The sequence below is a fragment of the Gekko japonicus genome, unplaced genomic scaffold, assembly GCF_001447785.1.
Source record: "Gekko japonicus isolate JY-2015 unplaced genomic scaffold, Gekko_japonicus_V1.1 scaffold3077, whole genome shotgun sequence".
NCBI classification, from domain to species: Eukaryota; Metazoa; Chordata; class Lepidosauria; order Squamata; family Gekkonidae; genus Gekko; species Gekko japonicus.
Window position 1 is genome coordinate 35,689 of NW_015168135.1, and position 17,048 is coordinate 52,736.

Here is a 17,048-nt window from a genome sequence, read left to right on the forward strand (position 1 = left end):
AGGGGGTGGGGTTTGTTGCATGTGCCCGCCCCCTGGGATCCTTACTGCCAGAGCTCTGCTCCTGTGCGCTCCTGCAGGAAATGACCCCTGATCCTACCCCTTGGAGGGGTGCAGAGGTGAAGAATAGAGGAGGCTAGGCTTGATGTCGACCGTTGCTGTCCTCAACCATAGGCCTGGTGGAAGTGCATCTCTAAGGCCCTGTGGAACTGCATTAGGTCCCACAGGGCATGGATGTCATTGGGCAGAGCGTTCCGCCAGGCCGGCACCAGGCCAGGCCTGGCTCTGGTCAAAGACAGTATTAGGAGACCAGTTGTATGTCAAAGCTAGAGCACGCAGAGCTGGGGTGGGGGAGCTTTTGCAGATATTATTCAGCATTTAGAAACAGTTATCCTTTGTTCTCTAGGGCTGCTTTCAATGCTCCCTCTAAGCTGTGAAGTCTTGTGAGCAAAAATTCTACTTTGTGAGCTACTGGCGTGACAGTTGTAAGCAAGCGATTTGGCTGCTGCAGAAATTACTTTGCTCCGGAGCCACCCTTCCTGAGCTAAGGCGAAAATGTGTGCGCTGGAGGCTAAAAAACTGTGAGCTAGCTCACCCTAACTCAGCTTAGAGGGAACACTGGCTGCTTTATAACGTTATAAAATCCCAATGCAAGTTTGCCTGAATACACACAGCATGTTTAAGATGAGAACGATGTGGCTGTTTTTATATCTGTGTGTTTGTGGCTGTCATACTTATTCCTGCCTTCCAGTGGCTTCTCTGAGGGAGCTCTCTGAGCGTCTGACTGCTCAGGCACATGACACGGTCCTTGCTGGACTGTCGGTCAGAGGCCTTCTGTGCAAGCCTAAGCAAGGGTTGCACCATTCCGAGTGCATATTGACGTCACTTAATCCTCTGCTTAGGATTGGACTGTATATATAGGGAGGAGAGCACAGCTTTTAATGTTCCTCCCTTTAAAGAACACCCTGCACATAGAAAACAAGCATGAAAGGGAGAGGGCTAAGCGGGAATCTTTTTTCTATGTGAAGGGAGTTTTAAACGTGGAGGAATATTCAGAGAAGCAGCTGGCTATCTGCAGTGTCTGCAGTTCCTGCCCTTCTCCTCTTCCTCCTGAGAGCCAGTTTGGTGTAGTGGTTAGGAGCGTGGACTCTGATCCGGGAGAACCGGTTTTGATTCCCCACTCCTCCTCCACATGCAGCTGCTGGTGTGACCTTGGGTCAGTCACAAGTTCTCTCAGAGCTGTTCTCCCAGGAGCAGTCCTCGAAAGAGCTCTCACAGCCCCACCTATCTCACAGGGTGTCTGTTGTGGGGAGGGGACGGAAAAGGAGATTGTAAACTGGTCTGAGACTCCTTTGGGTAGTGAAGGGTGGGGTATCAATCCAGTCTCCTCATCTTCCTCCTCCAATTTCTCTCATGCACTGAGGAGGGGCGATGCTGCCTGGCCAGTGGTGGAGTGTTGTCTGTGCTTGCGCTGACAGCATTCCTCTGTTTGGAGGGAAAGTTACCCCTCCTTTATTTTTTAGAAGTGTCTGTATGTTTTTTTTGCAAACCTGGGGGTGGGGGTGGGGTTTCCTCCAAGTTTGTAGAAAAATCTGCCTTCTGCCTACACGGCCCTGATCCACGGATTTCAATTTCTGCAGATGGGGCCATGTTGAGAATTAGATATATTGATGTTATGATGCTGGTTTATACTGAATCAAACCATTGGTTCATCTAGCTCTGTGTTGTCTAACTGGCAATAGCATCTCCTGGTCTGAGGCCGGGAAAGGTAATTCCTGCTATTTGATGTCCTTGAACTGGAGATGCCAGTGATTGAACCTGAGACTTTCTGTGTCGAAAGTATAACTCTGCTCGGTCATTGTAATTTTGGCAATCCTACCTTGCATTCCAGGGAAGTGCACTACACGTGATCCTCTCCATGCGCAGGTTCACCATTTTGTGTTAACAGGGAAAGACATCTATTTTTCCAGCTTCAGTACATGTGAACACGTACTCTCAAAAATCTCGGTTTCTGATTGCGTGTACAAAATGTGGAAAATATATCCATTGCCCTATTCAAACAAATTGGCAAACATGTATTGAGAAGCTTGCTCCCTTTGTACGTGCAGTAGGCGTGCCAAAACTAACAGCTGAAAAGGGCCACTGAGTCACAGACTTTCCTAAACGATTGAGTGGTATTGTGGAAACTATTAATGGATAGAGTATTTGGCTTTGATACAGCAGCACTAGCTGCTTAAAAAAAGGGCATATAATTTAGCATTTCTGCTGACCAGAGCTAGTCCATGCGCACTGAATTAGCTTCCCCCCCCACCTAACTTTGAATTCCTTCCTCCTTCGCTTACCTTAGCTGCTTCTTCTAGTGGTTGCAGCAGTGGAGAAGGACCTCTAAGAGGGTACTGGGCATCCTTGGAAGGTTCCTGTTGCACAAGATGGCTGTCTCTACCCAAGGACAGCTGCTCTAGGAACCCAGCATGCATTCCTCACACAAATCATAATTTACCTGTAGACTTTGCTGCCACAAGATGTGGTGAGCTAGATGGCTGTCAAAGGGGATAAGACAAATTTGTGAGCATTAGCTCGATCAGTCATTATTAGCTATTGTGGTGGAATGGGCTTGCTCTGGCCTGCAGGCCCACCCTGCCCTCCAAGGTTCTCCCAACACCTGGAGAAGCTTCTCTCTCTCTCTCCATCTCTCTCTCCCTCTCTCTGGTAACCCGCCGCCACCACCTGACCTTTGTAAGGACTTGTGCCCACTGAGAGGGTCAGGACTCCTACCTTCCCTTTCAAGTTCTGAGGCCTTGTCTCTGTGTCTCCTGCTGCCCAGTGCCTGGTCACCACGGGAACCGTGTGCCCCTGGAGGACTTGCCAACTGCCTGCCCTTCCCCCTAGCATTCCTTTTAAAATAGTGTGTCCAAGATGGTGAAAGTCTATGTGGTACAGAGAACCACTCCCAGCCTCAAAGGTTATAAAGCATACTTTTAGTACAGTACCAGATTTAGCAAGGGGTTAAAAAGAGATGGGTAAAATGCAAATCCTCTGCCTGTCAGACTCACAGCAAACAATGAAATACACTCTTGCAGGAAGGTTTTATTTTATTGAAGCCATGAAGTACTTAGAACAGATGTTCTGTTCAGAATAACATGAAGGGCTTGAGACAGGTATAATAAAGCAAGTTCAAAATAACATGCCCAGCCTCTCTCCGTCAGGGACTGGGCTGTAGTCTGAGTTCTTCTGGGGAAGCTGAGGGGAGCCCCTGCTGACCGGTGGTGGGAACCACTGGCTGTTGAGTGCCGCAGCCCCCTTTCCCTTTCTTACCCCCTGGCTAGCGTACATGGAAAGGGATGTAGTTGATGATGAGCGCTTGAGGGTGAGGGGGGGCATGCGCACAAGAGTCCAAGCCAGTTAGGGAAAAGCAGAGGGGGGGGTAGACACATCGCATATGCACGGAAAAGACATATTGGCAGCTTGCTGACATAGCCCCTCTCTATATACATGCCCCATCAGATGTTAAACTATAGGACAGGTGCCTTAGCTTAGGAAGTTACAGATCTCTACAGAGTTACCATTACCTTGAAGCAGGGGTGGCCAAACTGCAGCTCGGGAGCTACATGCAGCTCTTTCACACAGTCTAATTTAATGTTACTAAAAAGCAAATTTGCATATTTTCCAATAAAAACTTGTGTGTAGTATTTGTTTACGTATTGTGGCTCTCAAACATCTGACATTTATTTTGTGTGGCTGTTAACATTAAGCAAGCTTGGCCACCCCTGCCTTGAAGCTTCCTTCAGATGTCCAGGCCACCACATGGCTAATGGCCTCCTCCTCCAGACCTCAGTTAAGAATTCTGTCTTCTCTGATGGACTCAGCACCAAAGAGACCTTCCTCCTTGCTTCCCTGAGTTTTATCGCCTCCCTTTTCCCCACCCGCTGACCAGGTCAGGCCGGGTCAGAGAAGCTTTTCCTGAAGTCTTCAGAAATTTCCTTCCTGAAGTCTCTCTAGTATTTAACACCTCCAAGTCTCTGTTCCCGGCTCTAAAGCGGGCGGGAGGGGGGAGCTTGACCATTCTATTGTCAAGACCTTTTAACATTTGTATGAAGGTGGGCTGAGGTAAGTCTGGAAGGCAATTGAATTGACTTCAACTCTTCCTGCCTGTTCTCTGCCCAGAGAGGGGAAAAAAACTTTTCAAAAGACAAAGTGAAGGTTTAGCTCATTTCAGACCTCCAAAGAAAATAATTTCTTCACAGCTATGATAACTAGATAACTTCACATTTGGAGGTCATGTACCTCTGAATAATGGGGTGGAGGTAAGGTTGCCAGTTCCCTCCTGGCCACTGGGGGGAGGGAGATGGGAGGGTAGGAAGCCAGATCTAGGTTGGGAAATTTCTGGATATTTGTGGATGGAGCCTGGGGAGGACAGGGACCCCAGTGGGGTACAATGCCATGGAATGCACCCTCCAAAGCATCCATTTTCTCCAGGGGAACTGATCTCTGTAGTCTGGAGATGAGCTGTAATTCCAGGGGATCTCCGGGTCCCACCTGGAGGATGGCATCCCTAGGTGGAGGCAAACCGTGGCCTTTTGGCTTTGATCTAGGCCTCTGATCTAGGAGTTGTTACACATACCTGACCTGGAACTGTCTTGGAGATGTTTCCCTGGCTCTGCTGCCAGTGGCAACTTGCTGTCTTTTAGCAAGTTCAGAGGTATTGGGTTATTTTTTTGGGGGGGGGGGTATTACAAGGAAACAGCAAAGCACTTTGCTGGGGAATGCAAAAGAAAGCAATAGTAACTTGACTCCTCTTGAATATGATTCATGGATTTTACAAAGGGCCACCCAGTTTCATTTCCCTGAAATACTGAACGGCTTGTGGTGGTATGAAATGTATTTCCAGAAGAACGTTTCCTGGCAATATGAGAACAACTAGGGGAGTATTTGGAAGAAAGTTACTGCAGAACCGCAGGATGGGTTTCATCCAGCCCTCCACTGCAAGGTGGAGATCCAGAGGTAGCTTGGACTTGAGAACAGGCTTTGAGTACTCTCAAATTCAGCCAGAGGTCATTTCGGGGGAGATCGCAGGGGATCGCAGTGCCCCCGGGTGAGGTACGGGGGGCGGGGCACATGACGAAGCCCCGCCCCCTGCTTCCGGCTGCCCCGCTTCCGGCCCGCATTCAGCCAGGAGGAGGCAGGAGAAGAGGGAGGGTAAGTTGCTTCCTCCCTGCCTCTCCCCACCCCTGCCTGCCTGGGGCCAGGGAGGGCCTTCGCGGGGCTTCCTTGCACTCCCACTGGCCTTGCAGGTCCACCACCGGGCCCCTCATGGGGCTAAAAAAGCAAGGCCGGCGGCGGCGGCCGGGATCGTTGGGGGCGGGGTGTGTGGCCTTATGACACACTTCCGGTGATGTCAGGGGGTGTGGCCTTATGACACACTTCCGGTGATGTCAGGGGGTGTGGCATATGCTAATGAGTTATGCTAATGAGTTCCCCTAGCTCTTTTTCTACGAAACGACCCCTGAATTCAGCAGTTCCCCGACAGGCCTGCATAGTCTTGTTGGACCATTATCCCAGTCCCATGATGTCTTCTCTCTTGTCCCCCAACTTCACTAAGAAGTTTCATGGTGAGGAAGAACTTGTACCCTGCGATTGCCTCTTAAGAAGGGACATCAAGGTTCAGTACACACCTACCTGGTGGCTGAGCAGAGGGCCGCTATTATCAGACAACTTTGATCCTGAAAGAACCGAACCAGTTATCAGTTGGTTTTGAGGGCTCAATGGATGGTGCTTATCTTGACGAAGAAGAAGATTGGATTTATACCCCACCCTTCACTCGGAGTCTCAGAGTGGCTTACAAACTCCTTCCCCTTCCCTTCCCCACAACAGACACCCTGTGAGGGAGGTGGGGCTGAGAGAGCTCTTGACAGAACTATGGCTTGCCCAAGGTCATCCAGCAGGTGCAAGTGGAGGAGTGGGGAACCAAACCCGGTTCTCCCAGATTAGACTCTGCGCACTTAACCACTGCACCAAACTGGCTCTCCTGCACCAAACTGGCTCTAAATGGTCCTAAATGGTGTGGAACCACTAAGACAGGGGTCCCCAAGCTTTTTTGAGCCTGTGAGCACTTTGGAATTCTGGCACCCTTAAGTGACCCCACCCTTAACAGCTCGTCCCGTGGTTGGAGCGCAACGCTAATGTGGACGGCCGCATGGGTAGCCCACCACAGGGTGGTGCAGTCTGGGTGAGATGCTCCGCTACACTTTGAACCGGTACAATTTGAGGCACCACCATACCACGCCAAGCCGCCAGTGTGACCACAGCCAAAGTCAAATAGGAGAAAGGGTTTTACTTTTGTAGGAAGTTAGAGCCGGATTCAGTGGTCTGTCAGCAGAAGGTCCTGATGGTCGTGGATGTTGTTTCCCATGTCCCGTCCCCCCCCAGCAGTCTCATCCAACCCCAGGAACGTTGATTCCCAGGGCCAGGGATCCTGTGTGCGTGGACTAAGAGCACACCATTTGGGGGTGATGCATTGTGGAGAGAGGGAGGCGCTGTGCTGGCAAGGTGAGTCTGTGTTGATGGGACAGTGAGAAGTGGGCAGAAGCACTACATAAAATCTAAGCATCTGTCTTCCAAATTCTGTCTTGTAATCTTTACAGCAGAACTTCAAGGTAAATTGCCATGGCTATTTTTGGGCAGGAACGCACAGGAACGGAGTTCTGGCTGGCTCCCGAGTTGGCCACGCCCAGCAGGAACTCATTAGCATAATAGGCCACACCCAACAGCAGAAACTCATTTGGATTGGCTACATTAGGGGTGTGTGGCCTAACATGCAAAGGAGATCCTGCTACAAAAAAAGGCCCAGGGATTTGACAACAGACAAGGTAAACAGAATATCAAGCAAAAGGTGGGTGTGGCTTGATAACCACACTTCTGGTAACATGGGGGCAGCCTAATATGCTAATGAGCTGTGCTGTCAGGGGTGTGGCCCAATATGCTAATGAGTTTCTGCTGTTGGGTGTGGCCTATTATGCTAATGAGTTCCTGCTGTGGTTTTTCTACCGAAAGAAACCTGGCCATGATTATACCCCATACTGCAGATCTGTGGTGGATAGGGTTGCCAGGTCTGGGTTGGAAAATACCTGGAGACTTTGGGGGTGGAGCCGGGAGAGGGGAGGGTTTGGGGAGGGGAGGGGCCTCAGCCTGGTACCATGCCGTAGAGCCCACCCTCCAAAGCGGCCATTTTCTCCAGGGGAGCTGATCTCTGTCAGCTGGAGCTCAGTTGTAAAAGCAGGAGATCCCCAGGCCCCACCTGGAGGCTGGCAACCCTAGCGCCGGTGGAGGAAGAATGGGTTGCCAGCTCATGGCAAAAGTGAGATGCAGATCGGGAGCTGTATCTGTCATAAAACTCAGCCTAGAGGGTTCAGGTAGATAAGACTAGGTGTGGAGCAGTTGGAAGAGGTCATGGGGTGGGTGAACTAGTCCAACAGACAAAGTGAAAGGCTGCATGTGGGAGAGTTGGCGGTAATGGTACAGAAAGCTTGAACTTGGGTGATGCTGAAGAAGAAAATAATTTTCTAACTATGAGAGTTTCTTTCTAGACACTATGGATGCGGCCATTAGAGGGAGGGTAGGGAGCAGTCTGGGACCCTTATTTTATTTATTTCACTTGTACTCCATATTTCTGCCCAACTTGGACCCAGAGCAGCTGACATAATTCTCCCTTCTAAGGCTATTTTTTTGCTGAAAAAGTGGTGCCAGAACTCTCAAGAGGGGAATGAAGTTTTCAATCTGTATACTGAAAACTCACACACTTTTAAACATTTTTAAGGAATTCCCCCAGGAAAAAAGCCCTGCTCCCTTCCATTTTATCCTCACAACAACCCTGTGAGGTGGATTAGGCCAAGAGCGTGACTGTCTGGCCCAAGGCTTCAGTGGCTTCAGTGGCAGACTGAAGATTCAAACCGGGGTCTCCCACGTGCTAGTCTGACACTCTGACCACTATAGCACACCGGCAGTCAGGCCTGAATTCACTTTAATGGAGAATCCTACCTCAAAGGCACACGTTGTGGTTTTCTGAAATTTTGATTCTTGCGAGTTGCTTTGGGATAAGGCTTTGTGTTGTGTATACATGTACATCTTTTAAAATTCCATTGTAAGGGTTTTCAAAACGCTCCCTCCCATAAAACTTGTTTGGCAGACAAGGATTGGTTTATATGCCTTGGGCAATAATTTTAGTATCAAGTTGCCTTCAGTCCTCCGGGGGGGGAAAGATCTATCTCAGCATTGGAATAAACGTTAATAACGGTGAATGTGACTTCAATAACTAGACTTAACTGCATACTTTTCTGTTTCTGCAAAATGGTTGGGCTTCTGCAACTTGTCATAGGGTTGCCAACTGTGGGTTGGGAAATTCTAGGAGATTTTTTTTGGGGGGTCAATCCTGGGGAAGGTGTAGGGTTGCCAGGTCCCCGTGGGGGGGGAGAAACCCCTGCTCAATGGGTCCGTTCCCCGCCGGCCCGGATTGGGCCGCAGGGTGGAACCCCACCCCAAAGTGCCAGGAGCACGGAGATGTGCCCGGCGTGATGGCGTCACCCGGAGGTAGGGCTGCCAAGTGGGGGTGGGGAATCCCCCGTTTTGGAGGCCCGATTTCCGCCGCGGTGGAATCGGGCCCCGGGGGGAACTCCGCCCCCCAAAGCTGCGTCACCGGAGGTGACGTACGGCATAGAGCACGTTCCCCCCAACGATCTGGACCACGCCCCCAATGTGAGCGACGTAGCACGTCACTTCCTGTGACGTGCTGCCGGGGCACGGTCTATGGTTTTCCCTTGAATTATAGTGGCCCCACCCCCAATGTGCCCAACGCGATGACGTCACTTCCGGGTGACGTCATCACGCCCGGCACGTCTCCATGCTCCCGGCACAACTCCCGGGGAGGGCCGGGACTCCCCCCCCCCGGCTAAAGCCAAGGTAAGACTTGGCAACCCTAGGAAGGTGGGGTTTTGAGAGATGAGGGAGCTCAGCAGGGTATCGTGCCATAGAGTCCACCCCCCAAAGTAGCCATCTTCTCTGGGGGAACTGATCTCTGCAATCAGGAAACCAGTTGTCATTCCAGATCTCCAGGCACCCCCTGGAGGTTGGCAACTGCATGCAACCAGCACTCCAGATCCCTGATACAGTGGGGAGATGCAAGCTCCTGGCAGGGGGGGTGTGGCACACTGCAGTCTCGTAGCTTCTTTAAGCTCGTTTCTCTGTACTGCTTTGGGTTTTCCCCCTGTGCCTGAGAGTCTCGCCTCCCCCCCCCTGCCCCCGACCAGAGTTCTCTTTAATAGCTCCGACATCCCACATGGAAAGAAGAGGCACTGAAATCAATGGGATTTACTTCCAAGTAACTATTTGTGATCAGGAGTCTAAGGAAACGCAAACAGAGCTTTGATACGAAGAGTCTGCAGCTTGCCCTCTCAGGGGCTTTAGAAGGCTTCTCAGAAAGAAAGAAAGAAAGAAAGAAAGAAAGAAAGAAAGAAAGAAAGAAAGAAAGCAGAAAGCGCCGGCCATCTGGAAGCTGTTTGATGACCTATGGTTGTGAAATGAGCTTGCAGTGCCTCAGTTGGGTTCTTAATCATCAGGCAGCCCAAGCTACAAAATTCATAGCCCCACCCACAAACGGGGGCCTCAGCTGCTATGTGGCTTTGTAATATATTGGTTTCTGAGTGTTCTTGTTGCTAGATTTAGTACTACCAAAATTCCCTGTGGGGGAGAGTGAAAAAGCCCTGGTAGCGCCATTTCTGGATCTGCACTCAGCTATTAGCCACAATACCTTTCTTCCATCAATGTGTCTAAACGCTTTTGTTTTGTTCTTACTCCACTGGTGTGAATGGAACAGGGAAGGGAGACGGATTAGGCTTTCCGGGAACTTGTGCGTCCTTCCGTCAGGCTCAGTGTGGAAGGGAATCTTGTGTTCTGCACTCTGTGCACTGGGACTGATTCGTGTACAGAAGTAGGGGCATCAGAACCAGCAGGTAGCCAGTGCAGAATTTAGATCCAGAGGTGTGTGTGTGTGGGAAATGTTCTGGCCTGTCCAGTTGTACAACTGAGTAACACTGACTAAGGTCTGAGTTGTTAATTTCGGTTCTCCTTCTTTTAATACTCTGTGAGCTATAGTTTTAAGTGTCTCTGAGTAACAATTGTGTCTTTATTCCACTGTTTAAAATGCCGACAGGGAAAATCCCGTAAATTGTCAGTCCATTACCCAGTTCAGCATGGTAAACTTCAGCTGCAATAGAAACCACCCATTCCTTTGCTGTTGTGTTTTCTAGCTAGATTTTGGGATCTGAGGGCAGTCTGTCTGCCTTTCCTGTTCTTTTTGCTGCTGCAGTATATCACATTTCTTCATTTTTCTGCACAACACGCATACCAGACAGCCACACTTACACACTAGGTAGATCTCTGCGCAAGCGGGAGGATTTCTCTCTTTCTAGAATAATGGCTCCCCCCTCTGGGTCAACTGTAGTGCATCAGTCTCCGTCTAGATTCACAACACGCTTTCAGTACAGCGTGTGGGAATAGATTCAGATGTGAATCGCAGACCAAGAAATCATCCCAGAGTTGCATAAGGTTTCACTTCTAAAATTAGGTGTGCCTGCATCCTTGATTCTCTGCCGCTCGATCCCACTGAGGTGGAGACTGACTGTGGTTGCTTTTCGGTGAGAGAAGAGAACGCCACATGGGCCCAGGAGCATTTCATATTCAGAGGCAGCCTGCCTGGTGTGTATCCCAACATCAATGAGGAATGTCTGTCTGCATCACAACAGGTTACGAAAGGTAGAACTGCAGTTGGCGTGTAGTCCTGTGTTCCTTTCAAACAGGTACACAGTTGGAGCTGCTTGGTCTGCCACTGAAAGGGAAACAGGAGGTTCCCCCATCTAGGCACTGATTAAACCCAGACCCGGTTGGCTTCGTCAGGATTCCAGAGTACATGTGTAGTTCTGCCCTGAACTTCTGGAGACTATCTAGCTGGCTGGCTAGGTCATTGCTGGGGCCACTGGAGGGAGAAGACGCTAATTCGATTTCATCATGCCTGGACCCTAACCCAGCTAAGAACCCTCTTTGTCCACAGCAGCGTTTTGTGTCACATGTTTGTTTATTTATTATATTTAGTTTCTGATTTTTTCATGGCAGCCACTCACATCAGTCTCGAGAGGCAAGCCCTTGTCCTCAGATTTACTTGGACAATGTCAGAACAAAGTTCGTGGCAGGATGGGAGCTTTCACGAGTCCTCTGAAGAAGTGAGCAGTGACTTACAAAAGCTCCTAAAGGTAAAGGTTCCCTTGCTTGAAAGCCAGTCGAGTCCGACTCTAGGGTTGCGGTGCTCATCTCCGTTTCCAAGCTGAAGAGCCAGCGCTGTCCGAAGACGTTTCCGTGGTCATGTGGCCGGCATGACTAAACACCAAGGCACACGGAATGCTGTTACCTTCCCACCGAAGCGGTACCTATTTATCTACTTGCAATTTCTTGCTTTCGAACTGCTAGGTTGGCAGGAGCTGGAACTAGAGATGGGAGCTTACTCCATCATGCGGCACCCGGGTCTCGAACTGCTGAACTACTGACCTTCCACAGCCTGCAGTTCAGCGTCCTAACCACTTGATACCTCCGCAGCTCCTACAAAAGCTCCTACCCTGCCACTAACTTTGTTAGTCTTTAAGGTGCTGTTCGCTTGCTCGTTTCTACTGCTACAGACAGAGTAACACGGCTACCCATCTAGAACAAAGTTAGAATTTATAACCCAGCAGGCTGATCTTCCCCGGCTCATGTTCTTCGAAGGAGGGCAACCTCCCAGTAGCGCTTGGGCCTCTAGTTGATGTTCTTTTTGTCGTCAGTCCTGGGGGTGTCTGGGAGTCAACCTTTGGCTGAAAAGTGGGTTTCAAATGGAATTAATCAAGGATTGCTGACCTGATCGTGCAAGGCAACTGACATGATATGTTCACACTATTCTTTGCCTTCAAGGGGGGGGGGGAAGACTTTTTGTGTTTCATCCTGGCTCATAAGAAGGGTTGCTAGCTCTGGGTTGGGAAATACTTGGAGATATTGGGGGGGGTGGTGGGGGGGACCTCAGCAGGGTATAATCCCACAGAGTCCACCCTCCAAAGCAGCCATTTTCTCCAGGGGGAACTGATCTTGGTCTTCCGGAGGTCAATTGCAATAGTGGGAGCTCTCCAGGTGCCACCTGGAGGTTGGCAACCCTACTCATGAGTGGGCCTACCTACCTGACAGTAAGGTAATAGAGGACGCCAATCCGGTTCAACAGGCTCTAAGGATAATGAAGCCGACTAATTTTTTCCCCCCCCTTCCAGGAGAAAGAGAAGAAGTACATGCTACCAGTGGATAACCTGAAACTACGGGATGTCGAGAAGGGATTCATGTCCAGCAAGCACATCTTTGCCCTCTTCAATACGGAACAGAGGTGCCGTCCTTTCTTTATGAAATTCAGTCCGTAGCCCCTTTCATTTCCGGGTCTCCTCAAATCATAATGTGCTGTGACATCCAAATCAGGTATCTGTGGTATGGTTGCCGGACCCCAGGTCCGGGCGGGGGTTCCCCCACTTCTGGGGGCTTCAATCTGCCCCCAGCAGTGTGGCCGGCCGGGGAAGCCCCGCCCCCAGACCCTAGCCCCAAGTGCGACCACCCGCCCGGCCACCCGTTTCTCCCCTCCTGTCCAATTTAAAGGACTTCAGCTGATCAGCGGGGACCACGTGGCCCGCCGACCAGCTGAAGGGCCCTTTAAATCTAGCAGGAGGGAGGGAGAGGGGTGGCCAGGCCAGTGGTTGCGCATGGGGGCGGGGTTTGGGGGCATCCCCACCCATCCCTGGAACGCCCCCCCCCAAATTGGAGCAACAAAGGTACCTGGCAACCCCAATTGGTGGCTAAGCACTAATCTCCAAACACAGGTTGCAAACCCATGTCAAACCATGACTAGGAGGTTAGTCCCAAACCATGACTGGGAGGATAAGCATGTGTGGCCAAAAATTAGGCCTGAACTGGGCCTAAAGTTTTTCAATGACCTGTGTGTGAGGGGTTCTGGAAAAAGAGTTCCTTCTTGATTGCACATCTGACGGGTCCTGTAGACTGGATTTGGGGATCCATCGAACGAGTGGGCTGCAATGTGCAGTTTCTTCCTTTCAGCCGTAAATGTTCTAGACCCGTTGATTAACTGTATTGTGCTCTCATCCTTTTAACTGAGTGGTGTTTACATTTTTTGTTGTCAGCCACCTTAGATTTCTGGTAAGGAAAAGCAGGATATAAATACCAGAAACAAACTTCTGCAGAGCACTTTAAGAAGGGGAAGTTGTTTACACAACCGCAATCTTCAGGAAACAGCCCCAGAGTTGCTTTGGCCTCCAGTTTGTTTACACAGTGTAGGGGCTGTGAATGGAAATGGAGGGCAAAAGCCCTGCTCAACAGCTCTTGACTCACCCCTCAGTCATCTCCTGGGATAAGTGACCACAAAGGCAATAGCAACGTCATTGTCTGAGGAGATGAAGGAAGACAGATCTTTCCTGCAAATGGTGACCAGACAGTGTGATGCAGGGTTTGTGTATTAATCTTATCATTTTCAATTTCAATTTATTATGGGTCTATATGACCGAAGTCTTGACTAACAGAGAATGCAAAAGGGGTAAAAAATCTATCATTTTCTACCCGTAAACACTGAGAGTAAAGCGCAGAATCAATAGCTCTACCCGGGGCTCTTTCTGTAGAAAAAGCCCAGCAGGAACTCATTAGCATAATAGGCCACACCCAACAGCAGAAACTCATTAGCCTATTAGGCCACACCCCTGCCAGCACAGCTCATTAGCACATTAGGCCGCACCTCCATGTTACCAGAAGTGTGCTCATCCAGCCACACCCACCTTTGGTTTGTTATTCTGTTTACCTTGTTTGTTGTCAAAACCCAGGGCCTTTTTTTGTAGCAGGAACTCCTTTGCATGTTAGGCCACACACCCCTAATGTAGCCAATCCTAATCAGTTTCTGCTGTTGGGTGTGGCCTATTATGCGCTGGGTGTGGCCAACTCAGGAGCCAGCCGGAACTCCATTCCTGTGCGTTCCTGCCCAAAAATAGCCCTGGCTCTACCCAATGTTAGGCATTCTTTTCATCTAGAGTCTCTGGGTCTCCTGAACCTCAGACCCTGTGATGGAAAAGGGGGAGACATGGGGTTGCCAACTCCAGTTGGGGAACTTCCTGGAGTTTTGGTGGCGGAGCCTGGAGAGGAGACCTCTATGGGGTAAAACGCCACAGAGTCCACCCTCCAAAGCAGTAATTTTCTCCAGGAGAACTGATCCCCGTAGTCTGGAGATCAGGTGTAATCCCAGGAAATCTCTAGGGTCCACCTGGAGGCTGGGAATCCTAGGGGAGCCCAGGACTAAGCAGGGGTCATTTCGTGGAAAAGGAGGTGCAGGAGCTCATTAGCATAACTCATTAGCATAACCTATTTGCATATGCCACACCCCCTGACATCACCGGAAGCGTGTCAGAAGGCAACACCCACCGCTCAGGCTCCACTTGACTGTTTTGGATTGCTAGCTATGGGGGGGGGGACGGGCAGATCTGTCCTCACAGAGGAGGGAGAGCTTGTACCTGAATAAAACTTGGTCTTAAAGGTGCCACTGGACTGTTTTGGACTGGGGGGCCGGGGGGGGCTCTGCCACTTTCCTGGCTGCTTCTTGCTCTGACTGAGGGCTGCTGGGAGCAGGGGGCGGGGCTTGTTGCATGGGCCCGCCCCCTGGGCTCTTTACTGCCGGAGCTCCATTCCTGTGCGCTCCTGCAGGAAATGACACCTGGGACTGAGGGTTCATGCTTAGCAGTCAGGAAGTGGCGCCTAGAGGGATAAGTGACTAGAAGTTCCTGTGGAGGGCAAAGATGGCCTCTGACACATCAAGGGATGAGTTTGGCCCATGACTAGTTCCTCGGGTGTGACGTACTGGTTAGAATGTCATCCTTGGTTTGGTGAGACCTGGGTTCAAATCCACACTCAACCGTAAACCTTTATGGATGACTCTGAGCCTGTCACTCTCTTTCATTCCAACCTACCTCTCAGTCTGACTTGTTTTGAGGGTGAACATGCTGTTCTGAGCTCCTAGGAGGAAGCTGGAGGGTTTTTGTGTGTTTTTTTTAAAAAACCCATTGTATTGAATTTTCAACTGTTAACAAGAAAAGGACAAGTTCAAAACAACAACATGACATAAACCATCACTACAATCAGGGCTATTTTTGGGCAGGAACGCACAGTAACGGAGTTCCGGCTGGCTCCCAAGTTGGCCACGCCCAGCAGGAACTCATTAGCATAATAGGCCACACCCAACAGCAGAAACTCATTAGGACTGGCTACATTAGGGGTGTGTGGCCTAACATGCAAAGGAGTTCCTGCTACAAAAAAAGGCCCTGGGTTTTGACAACAAACAAGGTAAACAGAATAAGGAGCAAAAAGTGGGTGTGGCTGGATGACCACACTTCTGGTAACATGGGGGTGCGTCCTAATGTGCTACTGAGCTGTGCTGTCGGGGGTGTGGCCTAATATGCTAATGATTTTCTGCTGTTGGGTGTGGCCTATTATGCTAATGAGTTCCTGCTGGGCTTTTTCTACAAAAAGAGCCCTGAGTAGTCTACAATTATACAGAATATACCACAAAAGGCATAATGCAAGAACAACAATATGTAATAGGAGCAAGTACAATAAGGTAACACAGAAGGTAAACAGTTAACAGTAGTAATGCAAAAAGAAGCCACAGCCAATATAGTTTGGTCAAGGTAGGAGCTAGAAATAAGCACACAGACTGTAATGTTTATTCTTAGGGTTTTTCTTTTTTCTTTTTGGAATTTTATAAACTTTATTGAAGATCAAACAATACATTTGTAAATCATAGCGCACATACATAAGTAGAATCATGTTAATTAATCACACAGTTACAACTTTTGTTCCGAGATGAGCACTGGCTATCTTTGAAAACATTCGCCATTCAATTAGGCGTTGTAGCACCATTTAGAAGTAGACCGTGTTTGATGTTCTATATACTATATATATGTATACTATATATATGTATATATGAGTGGGATCAGAGAGTTCCACGATCAGACACAGATTTGTACGAATGAAAGAGAGGAAGATATTTAGCATGAAAGGCTGCCATTAGGAAAGAATCAAAGTACGATACAGAGGGTTTTTCATATATGGACCTTTTTTGGTATTACGATAAGATAGGGCGGGAAACCATTGTTCTGCCACATTGATTCAGGACAGTTACCCAGAGGTGTTGTGCCTTCCCCTGGACATCCTGAGGTTGAAAAACCCCTGCGAGCGCCAGCCTGGGACCTGTCAACCCGAGTGTCAGCAGATTTATGCTTCATCGTTTCCTTCCAGAGAAATAGAGAAGGAAAGTGTGTCTCAACAGAGACAGGCAGATGGCAGTGTATACGCAGCATGGTCATCCATTGTCTCTCTTGTCCCAGGAATGTTTACAAAGACTATCGGCAACTGGAGCTGGCATGTGAGACACAGGAGGAGGTGGATAGTTGGAAGGCCTCCTTCTTGCGCGCAGGAGTTTACCCAGAACGTGTTGGGGTAAGTTGACAATCATGAAAACACAAGAATGAATTAAACGAAAGCATCTGAGAACCATGGCTACGAAGGGCCAAATTAGATACAAAGGGGACGGCAGCGTTCATGCGTTTACCGGAAATGGAGGAATAGCAGGATGTTTTCAAAGGACACGCAAGTGAGGGGGGCTGAAGCCTCCCCCTCCCAGAGACCCCATAGTTCCTCCCCTTACCTCCCTGTGGTCCATCATGCCAGGCACTTTTCTTACAACCCACGTCTGATCCAGAAGCGACTGGACTGGAAGAGAAGCGCCCAAAGCAATATGGGGCAGGAGGCGAAGCAAAAAAAGGGGTTGGGGTTTCAGATCTCCTCACCTGTGCCCTTTTTAATGTTAAATAAGGTTCATATTCCCATCTGCCTTATGGTACAAATTGGGTAGATACTTAAACAACAAAGAGATTAACGCCGAGGATGCTTTC

The 17,048-nt window shown here is 49.5% G+C and overlaps 1 protein-coding gene across 1 annotated transcript in view; it reads left to right on the top strand.

Annotated features, from left to right (window-relative positions):
- DNM1 (dynamin 1) overlaps positions 1 to 17,048 on the top strand; it is a gene marked incomplete at its 5' end in the record, with an annotated part of 76,664 nt that overhangs the window by 31,029 nt on the left and 28,587 nt on the right. Inside the window, 2 exons of the mRNA XM_015414925.1 lie at positions 12,330 to 12,439; positions 16,482 to 16,593. Of these exons, the coding sequence (XP_015270411.1) occupies positions 12,330 to 12,439; positions 16,482 to 16,593 (222 nt within the window). The remainder of the gene's footprint in view (positions 1 to 12,329; positions 12,440 to 16,481; positions 16,594 to 17,048) is intronic.